Here is a 21,006-nt window from a genome sequence, read left to right as displayed (position 1 = left end):
ATACTGTACTCTTTTTGACAAAAAGTGTTTGTGCTGTTGTCTTTTTCCTTCAAGTGCAACACACCACACATAGTACTAAGTTACGTCATTTGGCATGCACCATTTGAGTACATTAGCACTTACATTTAAATAGAAATAGAAATTGTCATGGTGATGTACAGATCTCAACAGCAAATATGACACCTCACAATTATGTATTTCAACATAATTGGATTGCTGTTAAGGGCAACACACACCGGCAGAATATAATACACAACCTCACCTGTTGCCCACACACTTGCTGTGTCTTGTTGCCAACACTCTTGGGCAAACCACAATCTAATTATGTAGAAATACAATATATGCAAGTGATGCACTAAAAGGTTAAACTTGAACAAAAACACGAACAAATAGGTAAATAAATGCTATCTGTGGTATAGCTTTGGAATGATATTATATAAAAAAGCACAGTGTACAGTAGATGATACCATAATATACTGTAATGATACAGTTCAGCACATGGTAGCAACCCTGGTAAGCAAAGAAGGATACAGCCAATATTCAAATTATAGACCATATGTCAAGTCTTGGCAAGCCTAAAAAGTATGTGGTTTAAAAGTGGACATTTAGCTGGCTGCCCTGTCTTTGTTGGGCAGGTCACCCCTCAGCCCTAGAATTAGAGACTCACTCACAACTAACATCCACGTTCACTGACGTTACTGCAGATGTATAGATCTATAATACAAAAATAGAAGGAAACAAATGAGCAATTGAGCAAGTACATGATATGGTCAAGTTGTCTCTATGCTAGTCGGCATCAGTAATGACAAGATTTAATTAAATAGTCCCAAGACCATGCTCAGGGCCTACATCACCCCCTAATTAACCATAAACTGTATGGTCTACAACTTACTATTAAAAGAACAACGTATACATTAAACTGCCTTTGGTGGCAGTAGCATTGTACAATAGTATTCCCAACGTACTGATAAGGACAACGCTTGGGGTTTGAGGAGGAGAACACATATGAATGGAACCTGTAATACTATGATTTAAAATGATTAAAATGTGCACAAACTTAGAGGAATGATTTGTCGGTCCATGGGTAAAATGTCACCAGACCTGCCAGGAGGAGAACTGTTATAGTTTTTCCACTGCATGGTACAGCTCGACTTGACACACTTTTGGTATCTCTACTTTGTTTTCAAGAACTTGCAGCCTTTCATGTTCATTGACAAATGTAAAGTCTGGTCCACACAGCACGTGTGAACAGTGTGTCCGTCGTGGAACACGCAGTACTTGCTTTTTATTTTGGCGCCCGTGTTAACACTGCCCGCATTAGATGTGCGGCTAAGCAACGCTTTATTAGAGAGTCAAAAATAGTTCCTATTTTTTCTGCAGACGGTTCCCAGCTAAATAACACAGTGAAAATTATCTGTTTATAGTCATATAGACATACAATACACCTTTCACTATATCTGTAGGATATGACACAGATGTGAAAATAAACTATATTTCTTTAACTCAACACCTCCTGTGTCAGTTTCAGATTTAAAAAAAGCTCTCTAGCATTTCTGTGCACAGAACCCATTCATTGTTATCAAGACTTTTATTGTATTGTTTTTATCAAAGGCATAGTTAGTGTAGAAAGATAGGACTGGCAGGAACAAAGCCGCAGCAGAAAGGCTCTCTGTGTGGACCATACAGGCGTGCAAGCCGCAGCAGTTCAGCGAGGCACCCGTCACACATTGTTCGCACATGGTGTGTGGACAAGGGGTAACTTACACTGTACATTTACTGCCAGACATCACCTTTTAATATCTGCTCAGCTCGCTTAGAACCTCTACTGAGGTGATACCACAAAAAGTACCAGCTACTACTATGCTTAATGGTAAACCAAAAAAACAGCGAGTCAAGCCGCGCAGTACCATGCAGTAGAAACATGCCTTATGATTTCTACTAGGCCCACCAATATTGACAGTGCTCTCATTTAGGATGAAAACATCCTCCACATGGCTTATGTAATGTTCACTTCCTATTTTGCCCCACTTACTGTGCTGGGATGTCAGTGCCTCGGAGATTCTGGTCATTGCCAAGGCACATGGGTCGTCGCAGAACTTTAGGGGATCTATTCAGCACAGGCTTTGGGCAAGGTGGAGCGCACGCCTTTCTTCTCCCCATATTCTGAATGTGTGTGTGCACACATGCATACACAACTGTGTGCATGTTTGTTTGTGTGTATGCATGAAATGTTTGTTTGCATGAGAGATCCGAGCATGTAAATTAAATCCTTGCATGAAAAGTGGTTTGTCATTTTATCTGATATAAATACATAAGAAAGTGGTATAAGGAAGATGTCTGTCATTTCAATTAACCAGCATTAAACACTTGATAGATCTGTAGAATTACATGGAATATAATAAATACTAGAAATAATAATGAGAATAGTACAAATGGCTACATGTCCAGTAAGTTTTTCCTGTTTGTGGTCAATATTTGTGGAGGATGAATGTGTGTTTTATGTGTTGCACATGTGTGTATCTTACATCTTTTCACTCCACAAGATGCTGCTCAAGCCTTGCCTCATTTAATCAGGTAGTTGAAGTCAAAACAATGCACTTCTGTACCAATTACAGGACCGCATCCTAAATGACATAGGCAGAGTGTCATGATGAACCTTCCATTAAAAGATTGCAGACATTTTCACTGCATACCAACGACAAAAAGCTTAAACAATTTCATGAATACAGCAATACACACTCTGACATCTTTGTTGTAGTTTGATTTTTAGGAAGGTTCCAGATTGCAGCTTTAACTTTGAAACAAGCCATTGTAATCCATGTGTGCGCTTAGTCTCCCGAGCTATCATGCTACATCAGCATTTCTTTGTGCTTCCCTATTTGTAAACATGTACATAGAATTTCTTTTTAAAAAGACACTGTTTTTAGATTTACCAATATTGTCTTTTTCTGACAACAGAAGAGAAATATACTGTGATTTACCCGTACTCGGCCAGGGACGAAGATGAGATTGACCTGGAGAGGGGCATGATTGTTGAGGTGATTCAGAAGAACTTGGAGGGTTGGTGGAAGATCAGGTAATACAATCAATGACATCAATATAAAAAAAAACTGTATTTACTAAAGAGAGAAATAATTAATTTAAACATATAAATTAAGTAACAACTTAGATAATAATAATGTAAAAGAAAATTGTCTGATCTCATCATACAGACTGCCTACCCAGTCCAACTGTGTTCTCCCCTGAAGCCACTGATTGTACATCTTTCCTCCACTCAGGTATCAGGGCCGTGAGGGCTGGGCCCCAGCCTCCTACCTGAAGAAGTCTGACATCCAGAGCCAGAAGCAGTCAGCAGGTGGCGCTGCTCACGCCAGTACCAATGACCTAGATGGGGTTTCTAAACAGAACCAGCAAAACAATGCAACCAGAGACAACCGAGACAACAGCCATAAAGAAAACCGACTCTCATTCTTTTCCGAGAACAAAAGTAGGAAGTGAATTAAAATCCAGTAAACTGCTTATCTGTTTTGCTGCTGCAACACTTTCACACATTTCAAAGCTGTCTTTTAACAAAATTGATTACTTTGTGTCTTTTTCATTCACAGAAGTGGGATCAAGACACAGACCTCCCCCACGCAGAGATCTTACCATTGTAAGCGATCCCATACAAACAGTGGGGACTCTATTGTATTGGAAGATGGCTCTTAATTGACTGACTCAACCCTTATGTGTCTCTTATTCCACAGCCACGTGGTACAAACCTTCCCAAGCCGCCCATTCCTCCTCAGGTTGAGGAAGAGTTCTACACCATAGCAGACTTCCAGACCACCATCCCTGATGGTATTAGCTTCCAAGCCGGAGTCAAAGTTGAGGTGGGTCAGGCACTAACATTTAGAAGGATCTGTAGGCATAAATGGAATGTAATAATCCTAGTTGTTTTCATTAGTGTGCAATCACCTGAAAATAAGAACAGATGTGTTTTTGTTACCTTAAAGAGACTTTTTTATTTACTGAGGGTGCGGCGGGTCCTCTTCCACGGTTCCTTTGCTGTTGCTACAGTAGCCCAGAATGGGCAAACCAAACCCTGCTAAATCCTACTAAATCCTACACACTGGCATTTAAAATAAACAATATAGTGAATATTGTTTGAATACAGATTTGTAAATTTGTTTACCTAACAGGTGATTGAGAAGAATGCAAGTGGTTGGTGGTACATCCAGATAGATGACAAAGAAGGCTGGGCCCCCGCCACCTTTATTGACAAGTACAAAAAGACCAGTAATGCCCTGAGACCTAATTTCCTTGCCCCTCTGCCCAATGAGATGGAGAAGCTGAGACTGGAAGATAGTGGTTCTTCAAATGTTTCAGGCACAGATGACAGCTGGTCCAAGCCTTTACCAGATGAGCCAACCACAGTCCCCGAGTCCTTTGCCCGGCCTAAGCTCAGAGATTGGAAGTCCGGTGCCAGCAAGGGGGCCCCTGGGCTTTTACCTCCAGCTCCAGCTGCCCCTCCAGTCGAGGAAAAACCAGCTCTGCCGCCTCGAAGGGAGTCCATTAATAAGAGCTTTGAATTGGAGATAGCAGAAAAACCGAGATCTGATCATTCCAAACCTCTGCCCCCAAAACCCCCAGCTCCTGGGGTCATCGTGCCGCTGGTTACACCCAAAGCAGCCCCCTTCAAACAAGACAAACCACCAGAGACCAAGAAAGAAGATAAGAATAAACCTCTTCACCTTCGGAATGAGATGGGTCTTGAATGTGGCCACAAGATATCAGCCAAAGAGGTGAAAAAGTTTAACCTGAAACCCGTACCTAAACAGCCACCAAAACCCAAATCAGAAGCGCAGGAGGAGAAACCAGAAGCAGCTGGCCCAGCCGTGTTCATGAAGCCAAAGCCAGTGATCCGACCTAAACCTGTTCCAGCTGCCAAGCCAGATCCTCCGGCAGAAAACAAACTTGACATCACCAACTTGAGAAGCAAGCTGAGGCCGCCAAAACCTGCAGATCTCGGCTCTGCGTCTGAAACCTCAGCATCAGTAAATAGTTCTCAACCCAGTCCACCCCCTAGCTCTCCCCCCATCCATATCCCTACTCTCAATAATGGTAAGCACTGTGACGAGCCAAAACTCCCCCCAAAACACATCAATGGTCATAGCCAGGAGAGTTCATCACCCCCTGGAAAACCAGCAGTGCCTCCCCACAAGGAACCTCCCCAGAGACCCCCCGGCTTGGCTCCAAGGAGACCTCCTCCTCCAAAGAAGGAGAGTCCATCCAGCCCGACTGAGCTCAAACCTCCACCTGCCCAGGACATGCCCAAGGCGGCACCACTCAGCAGACCCCCTCCCCCTAAACCCAAAGGGTTTGTTCTGGCACCTCCAAACAAAGAGAAAGAAGATCCCAAAGTTAATAAAGTCCCGATTCCTCCCAAGCCCCTGGTGAAGAGTGAGAAGCCCGGCCCGCCCAAGGACAAGCTTCCACCTTTACTCAAGGAGCCCAGTAAGGATGAGCTGTATCTAGCAGTGGCAGACTTTGAAGGGGATGAAAACACATCCGGCTTCAAGGTGGGTACAGTGTTTGAGGTGCTGGAAAAAAACGGCAGCGGCTGGTGGTTCTGTAAAAATGTAAGAGAAGAAGTCGAGGGCTGGATCCCCTCGAATTACCTGAGCAAGAAACCTTAGTGTGAATGTGCTCCCAAAACCATTGCCATATGAATAAATAAACTAAGGATTTAAATTAACTAAATATCACTACTTTGTAGCTTATTAGCATTTTTTTTATTTATAGGTACCTTTTTTTTATTGAATTTTTGTTACTTTTCATTTTGATAAGAATATTCTACCTAAACTGAACCAGCAATAACACATGACCTTGTTGGGTCTTGTGATGTTTACTTTTGTTGTTTTTATCTATTATTACATGAACTCTTAGGTAAAAAAAAAGGTTAAATGCTAGTAACAGCAGTAAATGTATCTCCACCCATGCCTTCTATGATATGGTGCCTCTATATTATATGCAAAGTGCTTCAGTGCTTAATATACTGTATGCAACTGTAGACATAGTCCTTGTGGGAATCGTAAAAAGCCTTCTGACTAAAAATCAAACATCTACATCACAAGAGAATACACTAGATGGTCAAGTCCAGCCAGTCTTTCCCCAGCCGTAGACAAAAAAAAAAAAATCCTAAATCCCTTAGACAAAGACTGCACATGAACTCACTGGGGGAGTTCTATGACTATATCTAGGCTTTTAAGTGCTATTAGCAATTACTAAAAGAGATGTCTTTGCCAAGTAGAAGTGCTGTTTGTTATACTAGAAACATGCATATTTGTTTTTGTGCTATTGTAATGCTTTCTTTGTTGACTGCATAATTAATGTTGCAGTGACTTGTAACAGATGTGCACTTTTTTCAGTCATTTCAGATGAGGTAGGTTTGAGGTTTGCACACGCTGAAGGAAGGGGAAGAATGCCACAGAGCATTTTATTTCTTAGTTTTATTAGTCATTTTTTATTAGCTATGTTTTTTTTATACTCACTGTAACAAATATCCAAGATTGTCAAGATGAGGCTAACATCCAAACTGAAACTTAAAAAGAAACTTTGTCAAAGTATTTCAGCTTAATCATGTTATCTCACACCCAAATAGGAATTGTGAAATGTGACTTGCAGAGCTTGTCTGCATATCTGTACCAGATGTCTGACCTAAGAAATACGAAATTGGAGCTCTGCAGTGATTTGTGCAATGATTTACAGTATTGTAAGTGTACAGTCTGTTCTTAACCGAAGTTTGGTGCTCAAATAACAGCAAAATATGACCATTGTATAAAAATGTTTTACATTAATGCTTGACTGGTCTCAAGCATGGTCAGTATAGCAAATTATTTTTTATTGTACAGAAATGAGAGACATATCTTAGCTGTTGTCACTTTTCTTTGATGGTCCATCTGTTAGGTCTTTAACTCTGTACTGGTGAAGAGATTTAAAGAAGAAAGAGACGAGAAGGAACTGGCTTGGTTGATTTATGGGATTTGCCAATTAGAGGAAATACAGAGTTGTTTTTTTTGTTTTTCTGTCGATAGATAGGTGAAAAATAAGTCACTTAATAAAAGTATGTGAAACAAGTGGCTGCTAATTTCACAAAAAGCAGAAAAGTGTTAGGTTTACTAAATAAATAAGCCAAGTTGGAAAATAAAATTGTATGTTCATGGTTCTTCACAGACAAGGCTTCAAGCTGCAACAGATTCTGTTCTGCTTCTAGTTGCTAGAATGTAATTCCACCTTCCACCCATGTTTTATAAATAAAGGACAGTAAATTACCAACTAGGAAAAAAAAAATCATGTTTTAAATGCAAACAATTTTATTGTCCAGGTATACGTTATGTGGACAGAAGGCAGGAAGGTACAGTACAGCGCAAGGCAAGTGGGTTGATGGTGTCATCATTTCAGTATTGTAATCGTATTTACTTTTTTTGACATGTATTTTTCATTACATTGTGTCTTCTTTTACTTAAGTCAATAAAATTTTTTGATTTTTCAGTTCAGCTGTCACTGTTTGTCATATTAAAATCCCATTGGTTTCACTCATTTCCACTGATGGACATTTGATGGGGGAAAACACCAGCCAGTAAATATGCAGTGTAAAATATTTTTTAAAATGTACAGATGTTTCATACGGAAACATTCAATGTGTTTGTTAGACTAAGGATTCACACAATGAAGGTAAACCTAACTTTTCTACAAGAAAACTTCACAGGGCACTTTTAATAATGGATTAAATGACTACATGCAAGAGTGGTTATTCCTTGGTTATAAACTTTTTGGTGACAATGTCAGTGTGTTTACAGCTTATTGTGCTGCCTCCAAGTGACCCAAAAAACCCAAAAACAAACATGGGTCGAGTTGCATATTGTGGTGACCAACCTCTCACGCTGTCGTTTTAACCCTTGCAAGTGTTGAGGGAGCTGGTGACTTCTGCTACAGTGAATGAGAACAAGCATGTGATTAGATATCGTAATGAATTACAAAAGTTCAGTGCAGGTACGTGGATGAAACCTACTGTAACGTACAGATGATCCTCTTCTAGCCTTCTATTAAATATCCCTTCTCTCACGTTCAAATCGAGAATAGAAGGGAACTTTGCCCGCCTCTCTTTTCTAAAAATCTTGTGGTGTCCAGATCATGAAAAACGTGACTAAAAATCCTGATGTATTACTATTACTACTATTAGAAAGAGCCTACAACACAATCCAGTAATTAGAAAATCTGCCTTTATTAAGATTTATTTACAACAGTGGTTCCTTCTGATACAGTTACATTCACACTCACAACCCCTCCATATAAACTATATCATGTAAACTGAGGCAGAGAGGAAGGCATAGCTGGAGCCATTAAACATGACAGGAAAGATAATTTTTACAACAAATATAAATACTTTTGAGAGAGTGCGAGATGGAAAGAGATCTTAAGCTGTACCTGATTGCTGACCTGGCTCAACGTAAATCTGTAGGCCAAACTGCTATAAAAAAAAAAAAAATGTCTCACTCAATAAGGCAACAAGTTCCTCTGCTGCAAGCTTAAAGTTTCAGTTTAGGATTAAACATCTAAAAAAGGCATCTTACAGCAGACTTATATGTTGCACTCTCTTAAAAAATTATATGAAGAGTTATGTTCCAAAATCAGATCCTTATTTGAAAAATTAAACCCTAAATTATTGCTTCCCAAGTACTAAAAATTATGAAGGTTAAATCATTTTCTAGCAATGCTGTTTCTTTCAAAAGGTTGATACATCTATTGGTGGAGTTAAACTCTTCATATTATTCCCCCTCTCAGTGCAAAGGAAGGCAAAGTTTAAGAAAAAATAAACCTCTTTAAGCTTAGCAAAGATATACACATAATATTGCACTTTGGTTAGCAGGCAGTGCATTTACTGCACATGGTATGACAATTATACATTTAATACATTTTTTAAATTCAAATTTAAGTCTCCTATCTAACATCTACTAAACAACAACAACAGTATTTTGCTTTGGCTTTGTCAGTTCCCATCCAGTGTGACTGATTTTACAGTAAAAATACAACAGAAAAGCACAAATGTCACAATAACAATACTTTGTGAATAACAATTAGTCTTCCCTTGTCTGTTAAAATCTCATTCCTAAATAATTACTAAAAGAAACTATTAAATTCTGATCTGGATTTAGCCTAATCCCCCATTTCAAACATGATATAAAATGATAAGCGCATCCTTCATACCATGGGTGTTGGTTAAAAAAAAAAGAGAAAATATTTAAATTAACATTTACAGTGATGAATCTTGATACGGTTGTTCTTTATCAGTAAAAATAAATAAAGGCAGACTTTAGCTGCTATGTGACATGCATCTGACTTATGAGCAAAGCTATACAGAAATGGGGTAAATTTAAAAAAAGTAAATTATTAAATTGTGTTTTTGGTCATGCTATTTGGAAGACGGCACTGATAATTTGGGCTAAACAAAAAGTGCTCAGTTACTGGCTCACCAGCTTTCATAGAAACAAAACATTGTTCCACCTCATGCAAAAATAAATTCTCTCGCTGGGTGCTGAGAGACCGCAAACTACATCTTCCCATCCAAAACAGTGTTTTTTCCTCAATATTAACTAAATTAGACAGACAGTTTGGTATCTTCAGCTCCCCCAAACTCATGGCCACTGTACCATATCACCCTAATGTTTCACTGGAAGAATAAGAAGCAGACTTGAACAGAAAAAGGAAACTAAAAACACTGTATGGGAGCAGTGACTATGTAATTGAGTCATGTGATAGCACATGATAAGTTATAAATCCAATAAATGCTACAACACAAAAAAAAAACAAAAAAAAAAAAAAAACTTAGAACATGAGTTAAAACATAAATATTCACTAAAACAATAAAGAAACCTGATGGAGGGATAGGCGTGCTGCCATTACAGGCAAAGCCAACTAAAACAGCAGGCAATTGTAAAGCCTGCGGGCGTATGGGTAAGTGTGTATATGGTCATGTGTCGGTTCTAACAGTGGCCAAGAGATATAGTGAAACGTCACAGCAGCTGTTCTTATGTGGTGGAAGAGTCTTGGTAAGGCACAAACTTAGAGAGTTTGTTGGGAGAACTTGGGTTTGGGCAGTCAGAACTCTCGCTCATCCTGAAGAAAGCCTCCTGCTCCCTTTTCTTCATATTAAGCTCGTCTTCGAGGGTCTAGGAGGGTTGGAGGAGAAGGGTGGAAAACAAAATATCTATAAGATTACCTGACCCAGCTTACTTAGAGGGATTTAAACTGTATTCACACTTTTATAATGTTGTGGAATGTTTCTATACCAAGATAATAGAAAAAACTATTATATTGTCTTCCTTAGTGTGTTCTGCAGTCTTTATTGAATATAGGACAAGCTGAATATGTAGACTACACTGTATGTTGAAAATGATGAAATAATTGATACCACTCAATATTATATCTGTGCTTTAGGTACTGTATGAAACTGTAACCAAAGAAGGTTAGCTTAGCTCACTGTCCCCATGCTTTTTGCAAAGAAAAAAACATGTAAAACCACAACTTTTTACATTTTTGTGTTTACAGATTACACAGATAAGATGCACACAAGTCTTCAAAAGTGAGTTTTAGAGGTGTTGCACAGGTAAGAGTGTGGCACCAATCTTCTCATCTAAGTCTCAATCAAATCAAATCTATCAAGATAGCAAGATAGCATATTTCCCTAAAACTGAACTACTCTTTTAGATAGGTCTCTTATATACATCAATATATTAGTTAGTTTACTTGCTTCACACATTGTAATAACATTGTGATGGGAAACATACCTTCTTCCTGGGTTTCAGCTGATCCCTCCATTCCTTCATCAGCTGGTTGTGTTGTTCATCCAACTGCTTGAGCCTCTGAGTCTCATTCTCAACCAACAGGTGACATTTTTCATTCTGAAAGCACAAAACATCCTCTTGTTAACATCTGCAGGCCATTTATTGTGCTCATTGTGTATAAAATGTGTGTGTAAAAGATGAGAGTGTTTCCCCTCACTCACCTGTAGCTGCTGCAGATCTCTGATATTGCTTTCACACTGACCAATCATCTCTCTCATCTGGTTCTCATGTTTCTGCTGCTGATGCAGCCTCTCTGCCTTCTGTCGTTTATCCTCCTGCTGAGAAAACTAAAAAGAAACCAAAAGGGAGCGAGTTACTAAATAATTAACTTGATGCTTAGATATGGAAGGAAAAAACCATGTGCTACCAACCCACCTGTTTGATCTTCTCTCTGTCTTCAGATGAGCTTCCTGTTGAGTTGATGCGGAGGCTCTTCTTGAACATGGCCATGCGGGTCTTGGCCTCACCACGCTGGATCTTAGGCAGCCGGTTCTTTTCCTGCTGCTGCCGGGCTTTCAAAATCTCAATCATTCGCTGGTTGTAGCACTGCATCTGTTCCTGCTCCTGCAGTGACACAAAGAAACAGATACATTGGCACATTCATTTGATGAGTACGCAGGGAAAATATGTACTTAGGAATGTTAGTTACTGTCTCAGGACTTGATTTTGGTGTAAAATGGTGGGTGCAAACATATTGTGGCATTGGAGTTGTAATCCAATGATTTACCTTCTCATGTTTTTTGAGAAGCTGGTGCCTCTGGAGGAAATACTGGTCTTTCAGCTGCTGCTTCAATAACTGGTGTCTCTCGTAAAGGTTCTTCTCCTCCATGTCCCATATCGTAGCCTCGCGCTCTAATGGAAGCAAAATGACAAGAGTTGCTGAATGTAATACAAATGTACCTTCCCACACCAGAGGGTGGGCTAAGACTAATAAGACTTAGAAGACCGATTTGAATTAAGCCTATGCACCTCTGATTAGGTGGTGTTTCTTGTTAAGGCATTCCCTCTCAGTCTCTGCAATCTCTCTCTTGTTGTTGGAGATGATTCTCATCAGCGTGGTGTCCAGGTAGTTCTTCTGAGCTGTGAGGAATTTACTTTCCTAAAACACAGTAAAGAGAAAACCATGAATGAAGGGAAGGAATAGCTGGTTTAAAGTTAAGTGTGTATGAAAATACCATGAGCCCAAAGGACTGTTGATCAATGAAATTACCTCGCTTATCTTCATTTCCTGGAAGGAATTCATCTTCTGCTTCAAGGATTCTTTACGCTGACTTCTGGGCAGCTTATCAAGAGACTGTTTTGTCTAAATATATTAAAAGAAGGCACATTTCAGCTAACAAGATTCCTGTTAGGATTTAAGTGGACAAATGATAGCAAGAAATTGAAATGGTGAGTTTTTTTCCCATACACACACATTATCTTTAACATACCTCCTTTTTCTTTTGTTTTAACTGATCCTGAAACTTGTGGTAGTCGCGTTCCTGCTCGGATTTGATGCGTTTGGTCTCATCCTTGAGTTTAACATTGTGGTCCGCCTCCATCTTCTCAATAGTCTGCTTCTGGTGCTTCTCTAGGTTCTCCAGCTCCACATCATAGTGCTTCTTCTTAGCCTGGGACACACAAATAGAAAGCCAAAATATTATAAGCTGGTGAAAGCTGAAGACTTATTTTTTACAGGTGTAGGATTTTTTATTATAGCTGTTGGATTACATGATATGTTGCTAGGTGTACCTAATAAAGTGGCAATTGATTGTGATTGTGTGTGTGTGTGTGTGTGTGTGTGTGTGTGTGTGTGTGTGAGACTCACATTCATCTCCTGATCAAAACGTCTCTGCATTTGTTCTTTCTGCGTTTCCAGTTTGCTGTTTAGAACAGCCTGAGCGCGGTGCTCCTCCTTCTGCATCAAACGGAGCTCACGCAGCTCCTGACGTCTGAACACACAAACACACAGAATTATTCTGAACATGTATACAACGTATACTGTCATTTAAGGGGGGCACAGGGTGGGATTTGCATGGAATACAATTCCTAGTCTGGTAGTACTGTGATCACACATGCAATGCCATATTGCTAACACTAGATGGCAGAAGTAATGCAGCAGGAACTTGTGGCTTCAATAACAGTACAGAGTAACTGTTCAGAGTTGTAATTTTACAAACTGTTCGTTTAAAAAACATCAAGTGATTTATATAATTGGATAACACATATAAAACTGTATGAATCTATCTGAAGATCTTTTTACTATCTAGAGTCCCTACACCAAATACAACTCTTCTTCACCCTGATCTAAAAGTAAGACATATTTTTTTTTCAAACCACAGACTGTATGTAACAAAAACATTACCTAAATGAGTCTTTTTCCACAACAGTTCAGATATTTGTGAAAATCTCAAGGGGCTAAAGCCTAAAAGAGCAGGATGCCTTAAATAGTATGTGTATTAAAAGCAACATCCAAAAGGCTACTTATCACTGTACAGACTCTGACCTGAGGAATGAGCTCATGGACCTCATTCACAGAAAATGAAAACAGATTATTTTTCCATGAAAAAAAAAAAAAGGAAAACAAACCAAGAGATAGAGACATCACATTTGTCTCACTCTGCTTATCTAGGTGGTGAATATATATTTAAGTGTGTGTACTGAATGTGTGTTGTGTAGACAGTCACCCACATACCTCAGGAATCTCATCTCCTCATCTTTCTTCTCGTCATCCCTGATGATCTTGGAGGTGGTCACACTCACCTCTACGCCATCAATAACAAACTTCCTGGTTCGCTTCAGAGTCTTACTCGAGAAGGCCTGAGTGGCATACAGAGGGCAACAAAGGTCACAAAAAAGGAATGAGCTTTAGTACAAGTGAATACCGCATGCATCATTTTATGTATTTGAGAGTACAGTGAAGGTCTGCCAGAAGGTTATTCTAGTAGTTTAGATGTAAATTAAAATGTTGGGGGGGCAAAGAGTATGGGGGTGGAAGACATGACATAGGTCACTGTCACAAAGTTGTAAAGTAGCTCATAAGAGCGATTTAGCACTGCACCGCTATAACTTCACAACGTTACAAACATTTTTCACGACAGTTAAAAAAACAAAACAGTAGGACCATTTAATAAATTTTACTTCCTTGTCGAAGCCTGGTGCCTACATAACTCACAATTCCACTCGAACGCTGACAACTAGGTCAGAGATTCGGTGTTATGCTAGTAGTTGCTAATGTAGCCTCGAGCTGCTAGCCTCAAGCAGATATGAGATTGAGGAGCAGGCCACAGAGGTCATGCAAGCTCACTTCTTCTATTCTTCCATTTTCAAACTTGCCCCAACCAGCGCTGACTCACGTGACATCACTTGAGGCAATTTATCAAATTCTATGCAGCTCCCTCTATAGCCACAAAGGGCTTCACACAAAAAAATTTCACATATGCAGTAGTGCTTCTCAAGACCTGTAAACCAACTATGATGTGTACAATTAATGGAGTTCCTCTTTAAATATGTTTGTGATTCCCAATGCAGTAATTTTATCTGACGGAAGAAGAGGCAGCTGTGTGTTAATGTGTGTTGACAAAGGCATTAATATTCCTGTCAATCTGGTTCTACTATAACAAGAAGCAAGAGGCTCCATCTGTCACTGTAATGGGGAGCGCCATACAGGAAGTAACTGTCTAACAACAATCCGACCTCATCCAGTAAATATGACACAATGTGACTTGTTTTTTTTAAACTCTTTACAACAATGCTGGTTGAAAATGTGGTTGGTTTCCACTTTAGGTAAGAATAGCACAATCTGCTGCTTTAGAAAACAGTTAAAAAATGTCCTTAGTTATTGGAACAGTCACTTTTTAGAGATTCAAGTTTTTAACCAAACACGAGCAGTCTACCAAGAACAGGCCCATGACCTTTTTCTTTCAAAGTTGAATGAACTCTAATTTAGCAGATATGAGCCAGCCATCACAGGCCAATCCAACAATGTCTAGGGGCATCATACATTACATTTTTTAAATGTGAGTCAGAGCATGACCCAACCTTATAAATGAACAGACAAAATTGTCATGGTTAACAGAGCACATGTTGTTTAATGGTTACATTTCCAGTGTCTCCTATCTAAATCACCCTCAACACACAATATTTACAAGACTGATATGGCAGGGTTTACTCTGCAAACACTGGGTAAGTCAAACCCTGGATGTCGTCATTACCTGGTTTATAAATAGTTTTTACATTTGGAGAGGTGGAAACTGAACCAAAGAGTGGCAATTCATTTTAGTTTGTGCAAACTTTTGTCTACTCTGACATAGCTTCCTCATGGCCCCTTTACAGCTGAGCAAATAGACAACATACGAGTCTGTGCGAGGCTACTGCCATCAATGACAGTTAGTGGATGCTACATCTACACTGTACTGATGCTTCCCTTTCTACACAACAAGCACATTTACAATAGCAATAAATCTATGTGCTCGTGCGTCTGAGTGTGTCATTAAGTGCACACTGGCACTGTAATCAGAGGACATGTGGGTCATTCTGTGGCTCGGGTGCGTTGTTTGCGTTTGAGGCTCTACGTGACTCTGCTGACTTCCTATCGCTCCTCATTCACAAAAAACACACACACACACACACACACACACACACACGCACGAATTTATGAGCACATGCAAACAGCGATGCAACACGCTTGTGCAGATGCACACACTCACACCAATGCTAGTGTCCTCCTGTCCAAAAACAAAGAAAGCCCATTCACTCTTAGTGCAGGCTGCTGGCTGAGTCGCCTGCTGAATAATCTGTTCTGGAAAAACATACCACAAACAGACACTACTCCACGCACAGTCAATAGGATTTCAATCATGGTCAGTCCATAAACCTCCAGAAGCCGACAATGAGCCGCATAGAAACTTCCATTCACACTGGTGAATACTGAACTGTGCCCACACAAAGGGCAGTGTTGGTCCTGATGAATTGAAAATGTTGCATATTTTGCTTCAGAAAGGCTTGGTGTCTAATGATAAAATGGTCTCTCTCTTCTCTCCCTTCAGCTTCCTAACTTCCCTCCCACACTGGGTTTGTCAGCCTGTGCACAAATTTGGTGACTGTTTAGTCATCTACAAATTACTGGAATTCTCCTCTTTTAGGACAATATACCCATTAGAATATGTCAAAAATGCACTGTCATGATGTTTTTAAGGTGTGATGACATTTTACTTTTTGGTTGAGGTGTTTTAATAAACTGAAAAGTTTTTTTGTCAATAATTCAGCCCAGATTGACAAAATAAAGTCATATTCACCACAATTAAAATGAAATAACCTTGTGTTTAAGAACATCAACTAGTATCATGTTCTGTATCCTGCCCAAAAACAAAGTGTAGTGCCAAACTAATGGAAGACAGGCTATCCTCTGTTGCAGATGGTTAACACCCACATCCCAAAACAACACAATGCAGTTTCAGTTCCTCTGTGGGTGCAGAGAAATAGTTTTTCCAAGGAGGGGTTTTCCTACAGAGGCAGGGAGCTGTCTATCCTTTACTCCTTGTGTGTTTCAGCAGAAATGATTGTTGATGATGTTTATATCCCTGGTTAATTAATCTATTCCGAATCAACAAACCATTATGTAAAGATTTTTTCATTATGGTACTTTAAAATAAGAATATTCATGCAGGACAGATCAGGATGCTTAGTAGGTACTCCGGTTTTATGTTGACTTACCCTTGCGGACATTGAGATGTTCTCCTTGTGGATCGACATGTCCATGCTCTCTGATGCCATGCTGCCTGAGTAAGAGTACCGTTTGTTGAAAATCCCTCCATTGATATAAGGCGAGACAGTCTCAGCGTCTGCTCCTGACGATGTCCGCTCTGGGGTGCCTTTGGTTAGGTTGCCGTTCGGCCCAGAACGGGATGTCGGTACCGGGGTAGGAGCAGAAGAGTGAGCAGGAGTGGGTGTAGGAGTGGTAGTGGGACTTGAGCTGGGTGTTGTTAAGCCTCCGTTAGCCACAACGTTGCTCTCCTCTTCTGTCACCTTGATCTTGGGCACCTCTGGGTCTGTTGAGCCTATGATGATGTCAACAGGTTCCTCAGATGCCTCTGGCTGGGGGAGAGACGGTGGCTGTTCGGTTTCCGGGGTCTCCACAGGAACCTTAAAATGGATTTTAGTATTATTACTTACAAATCTTTGAAGAGACCACAGTCAATACTTTAGGATTATCAATCAGTAGACACAGTAGTATTTCATTTTCTAAATCTAAAACAAAGAGCACCTTCTCCTCCTCAGATGTGGGGGTACTCTTCCCATCTTCAATGCCTGAATCCGAGCTAGAAGTCTTGGTTGAGCCCTCGCTTTCAGACTTCTCTGACTCATGAGTGACTTCTTCATTGGCCAGTTTGACGCCCAACTCCTCTGGATCTTTTGGAGGGAGATTCTGCCGTGGTAGGGGGACAGGGACAACCACGATGGAGCCTGGCTGCTCCTCTGTTTCTGGCTCGGGCCCCTTCCTGGGTAAAGGTGTTGGTGTGGTTGGGGAAGGTGTGGTGGGGCTTGGGGTGTCCAGAGACTGGTCTCCTTCCAAACTGGTCTGACTGGTCTGACACGGCTCCTTGCCTGGAGACTTAGGGAATAAGGAGGAGGGAGAAGAGAAGTATTGTTATTTATGGTTTGACAAAACATTTGATGTTTTCAGGCCTGAAGTCAATGGTGCTCACCAAAATGTAAAAATCCTACTACAATTTACACTTTAAAAAGGACCAGTACGTTTCCATTCTGCATAATGTGCTGCAGTTGAACAGGTAATTGGCCATTTAGCCTCCAAACTTAAGACTCAAAATTGAATGTTTTCAACCTTTGGTTTTAGCTAAAGCTACAGTCCGTCTGGCGTCCCACCTTCAGTGTAGTAACCTTAACCTTAGCTTTAGGAATGCAGTCATTCCTGCTTAGATTCCTCCACTACTTCTGAGACTGAGATGGCTATCTAATCTGTAATAAGTACACTAGTAATTACAGGGATGAACAGCCTGAGTAAATCATGGCTGACAACCAGGCATAAAGAGTTCTTAATGGCATTATAAATAAGAATTATGTGTGATTCTTGATGAGCACTTGGCTAAAGATTTGTCCCTATGGTTTGTGTGCAACAATGCATTTCTTAAAATTATTTTTTTTATCCCTCTAAAACAGGGTATCTGCAAGGTTCACCAAGTCCAAATTGCCTTTTTTTAATACCACATAGAATTCAATTTAATACCTGTTTCACGGTCATATTGGCCAAAGTATGAAAAATATCTGTATCAAAACCAAAAGGGAAAATACAAACTTTTAACATCCATTTACAGAAGGTTGAAGACGTGTGTATGAAGACATCGGAATTCCAGGGTCTGTAATAATAAACACCACTGAAGAGGCCAAAATAATGTGCACAGCTATCTGTCAAACTAAGCAATTCTGCTTCCTGAAATACCTCTCTGTTGTCTTCCACTAAAGGTAAACAATATTATCGGACATCTTTACAGTCAGGTTCAGCATGTCTAATGTCTCAGCAAACAACTCTGTCCGGCTGTGTATGATATATAGGAAGAGATAAACGGTCAGGCAACTGCTTGGCTGGCTTTCAGGGCCTTGCAACTGGCGGTGTCAAAATATTGCTGTATGTGTACATGAGTCCCCTTGCTGGAATAGATGGGGAAACAACTGCAATGGTATAGTAAACTACTTGGAAAATGGTGTGGTCCATGCAAGGGCGCCAGAAGTAGGGAGGGGGCAAGTGTTCCTCCCACTTTACACCCCTGGTCCACTTTTGTTTTAATTTAAACACTAGAGACCATCTTGTGATGGGGTCACACCACCACGCTTGTCAAGATGTGGATGTTTGGGTCAGACCACACCCTCCGTCAAAAGCTACTCTAGCGGGAACTATCCCTGAGCCAATTTTTTAGTACTTTGGCAGGTGCTTATACGACATACGTCTGATTCACAAGATGTTTGGAAAGTGCAAAACACAGAAGCAATGGCTTCTTAGCCAAGTTTCAAACTGCACTGGAGCCAAGTTATTCACTTCAATAAATTCGGAAGTCATCGCAGCAACTGTTGACATTAGGGGAGGAAGAGATAAGTGGGCAAACATTCATCTCCACAGAGAGAAAAACATCCATGTTCAACACATGATAAACACATTTGACTGGTCACAGCTTCCTGCTAGGTAGAGTATTTCTAGGGTTTTCTGTTGCCGTGGGTCACTGGTGTACAGTAAACCATCTATCTTTAGTTAAGGATCACAGAACAATGTGCAACCTTAAATAATTCACTCCATCAGGGGTTGTGAGGTGACAGCGTTTGTACTATACACGAGTGAGGCTGAAGGCAGGAACTATATTTAACCATGTGTGGGTGAATGCCAGGATTAAGGTTTCTGTGCCTTTGTTTGTGCCAAGGGCAGACGGTAAACTGCATTTATATAATGTTTCTGCAGAATGGCCCTTGATTCCTTTGGCAGGAAGGCCATGTTTACAGAAAAAATGCTGTTCAAAGGGGTCAACAAGCAAAGACTTCAAAGGTAAGGGAAGTGGACAGTTAGGGCAGAATGTGAGTGCTTTTCAGGACAAGGGTGCATGTACATGTGAGTGAATGCCTTTGCGTGATTATGTGCATGAGTTTGGAATTAATTACATTGTGTGGTGACACCAAAACAAAGGTGGTATTCTAACTCTAACTGATATTTTTTTCAGTCACAAGATTTACTGTGCCATTATTACATGCCATTATTGAACTTGTAAGTCCAAATCACATGTATTCTTACAACCCAACAGCTTAAAGCCACCAGACCTACTGGAAGGACATGGACTGACCACTCTCCTTTTGGAAACAAACAATGACAAAAGAAAATGAAAGGACAGAAAGAAAAAAAGCTTAGTACCACAGTGAGCTCCATGGCGTCGTCCTCCTCTCCTTCCTCTCTATTGTCCTCTATTTCCTCCATGACCTCAGCCTTGGCCTCGGCCACCAGCTCCCGCAGTGGGCGGTTAGACGTCACCGATCTCACAAAAGGGTGCTGTGGACACATGGGACAGATGAGGGATGGTTAACAAATTATCAGTCAAAATGCAGTGTGACAGGTGCTTAACTAGCAAGTCAGTTTTATAATAACTTATTGTTTTTTTCCCCTTGTATTTCATTTTATGCATCATATTCTGAGCATAAATTAGCTTGTAAATACCACTATAAATATCCATGCAAAGCATTTGGCCGTTGCCTGCACAAAGACGGAGACAGACTAAAAGGATTTATGTGACCACAGGACAAACACCCTTATAACCACAAAACAATATTTGCTGGAAGGAAAGACAACCCATTATCCATGGATCTGAGTATCATTAGATCATGAGACTAGATACTGCAAGTACTGGACCGATGATGACATAGTGGGGAAAAAATCTGATACATGTTGGTACCCGTATGTTTTCCGGCCTTCACTAGGCTCACATCATCTGTAAAGGTCTAGAGTTAAACAAAACAAGTAGGAGGTGTGAAAGCCATCAGTTAACAGGGCAAAATATATTTAAAATGTTTAACTACTCTACATACCAATAACTGTTGAAAGAAACAACAAGAGATGAAGGCAGGCTACTGTATAAAAACAAAGATTATGGTGAAAAATAAAGTAATTGCAGTCATTACATTAGCTTGACAAATTTGGCTGTGAGAGGCAACATGCATAAGACGCTAGAGAGGACTTTCACCACAGGGGAAACTCTATCTACCACCTGCCAGTTCCTGAACAGCTACAACAATAGCAGCTCTACAATACTAACTCTCCCCTTAATGGCACACTGATGTAACAGTGTTCAATATAACAATGTCCTTAAAATAGCAAGCCTTGTTTATTTCTACAACTACTAAAGAGAAAGTGTGTGTTTTTGCCAGGGTGCAAACAAGGCATATAAGTTAAGTTAAGATAAGTTCAGTCGAAGGATAATGAAAGCTAAATTCAAAGTTGAGTGCAGCTGGGATACAAGGCGAATCATCTATTATTCAGATGCGTTGCACTGCTGTGTAATTTAATTGGAACAGCTGACAAAAGGGAAAAGGCTACAAGTGGTGCTGGACCATGAAGTGTGTATAAGTTGGGGTTTGTGTGTGTGTGTGT

The 21,006-nt window shown here is 40.2% G+C and overlaps 2 protein-coding genes across 2 annotated transcripts in view; one reads left to right on the top strand and one right to left on the bottom strand.

The window, feature by feature from the left end:
• sh3pxd2b (SH3 and PX domains 2B) overlaps positions 1–7,533 on the top strand; it is a gene marked incomplete in the record, with an annotated part of 35,394 nt that extends 27,861 nt beyond the window's left edge. The window contains 5 exon segments of the mRNA XM_035666125.1: positions 2,959–3,076; positions 3,279–3,487; positions 3,606–3,652; positions 3,747–3,872; positions 4,182–7,533. Of these exon segments, the coding sequence (XP_035522018.1) occupies positions 2,959–3,076; positions 3,279–3,487; positions 3,606–3,652; positions 3,747–3,872; positions 4,182–5,678 (1,997 nt within the window).
• A 709-nt stretch (positions 7,534–8,242) lies between these two features.
• The window catches only part of stk10 (serine/threonine kinase 10), a 41,838-nt gene continuing 29,074 nt past the window's right edge, over positions 8,243–21,006 (bottom strand). The window contains exons 8-20 of the mRNA XM_035666124.1: positions 19,777–19,911; positions 17,131–17,478; positions 16,581–17,009; positions 13,561–13,685; positions 12,694–12,817; positions 12,317–12,496; positions 12,097–12,189; positions 11,856–11,985; positions 11,614–11,738; positions 11,262–11,450; positions 11,048–11,173; positions 10,830–10,943; positions 8,243–10,211 (exon numbers count right to left, since the gene is read on the bottom strand). Of these exons, the coding sequence (XP_035522017.1) occupies positions 10,071–10,211; positions 10,830–10,943; positions 11,048–11,173; positions 11,262–11,450; positions 11,614–11,738; positions 11,856–11,985; positions 12,097–12,189; positions 12,317–12,496; positions 12,694–12,817; positions 13,561–13,685; positions 16,581–17,009; positions 17,131–17,478; positions 19,777–19,911 (2,259 nt within the window). The 3' untranslated portion in view covers positions 8,243–10,070. The remainder of the gene's footprint in view (positions 10,212–10,829; positions 10,944–11,047; positions 11,174–11,261; positions 11,451–11,613; positions 11,739–11,855; positions 11,986–12,096; positions 12,190–12,316; positions 12,497–12,693; positions 12,818–13,560; positions 13,686–16,580; positions 17,010–17,130; positions 17,479–19,776; positions 19,912–21,006) is intronic.

Source organism: Morone saxatilis, unplaced genomic scaffold (genome assembly GCF_004916995.1).
Source record: "Morone saxatilis isolate NCDOM2014 unplaced genomic scaffold, NCSU_SB_2.0 Contig20, whole genome shotgun sequence".
Lineage (NCBI taxonomy): Eukaryota > Metazoa > Chordata > Actinopteri > Moronidae > Morone > Morone saxatilis.
This window is presented reverse-complemented; position numbering and strand designations above follow the sequence as displayed.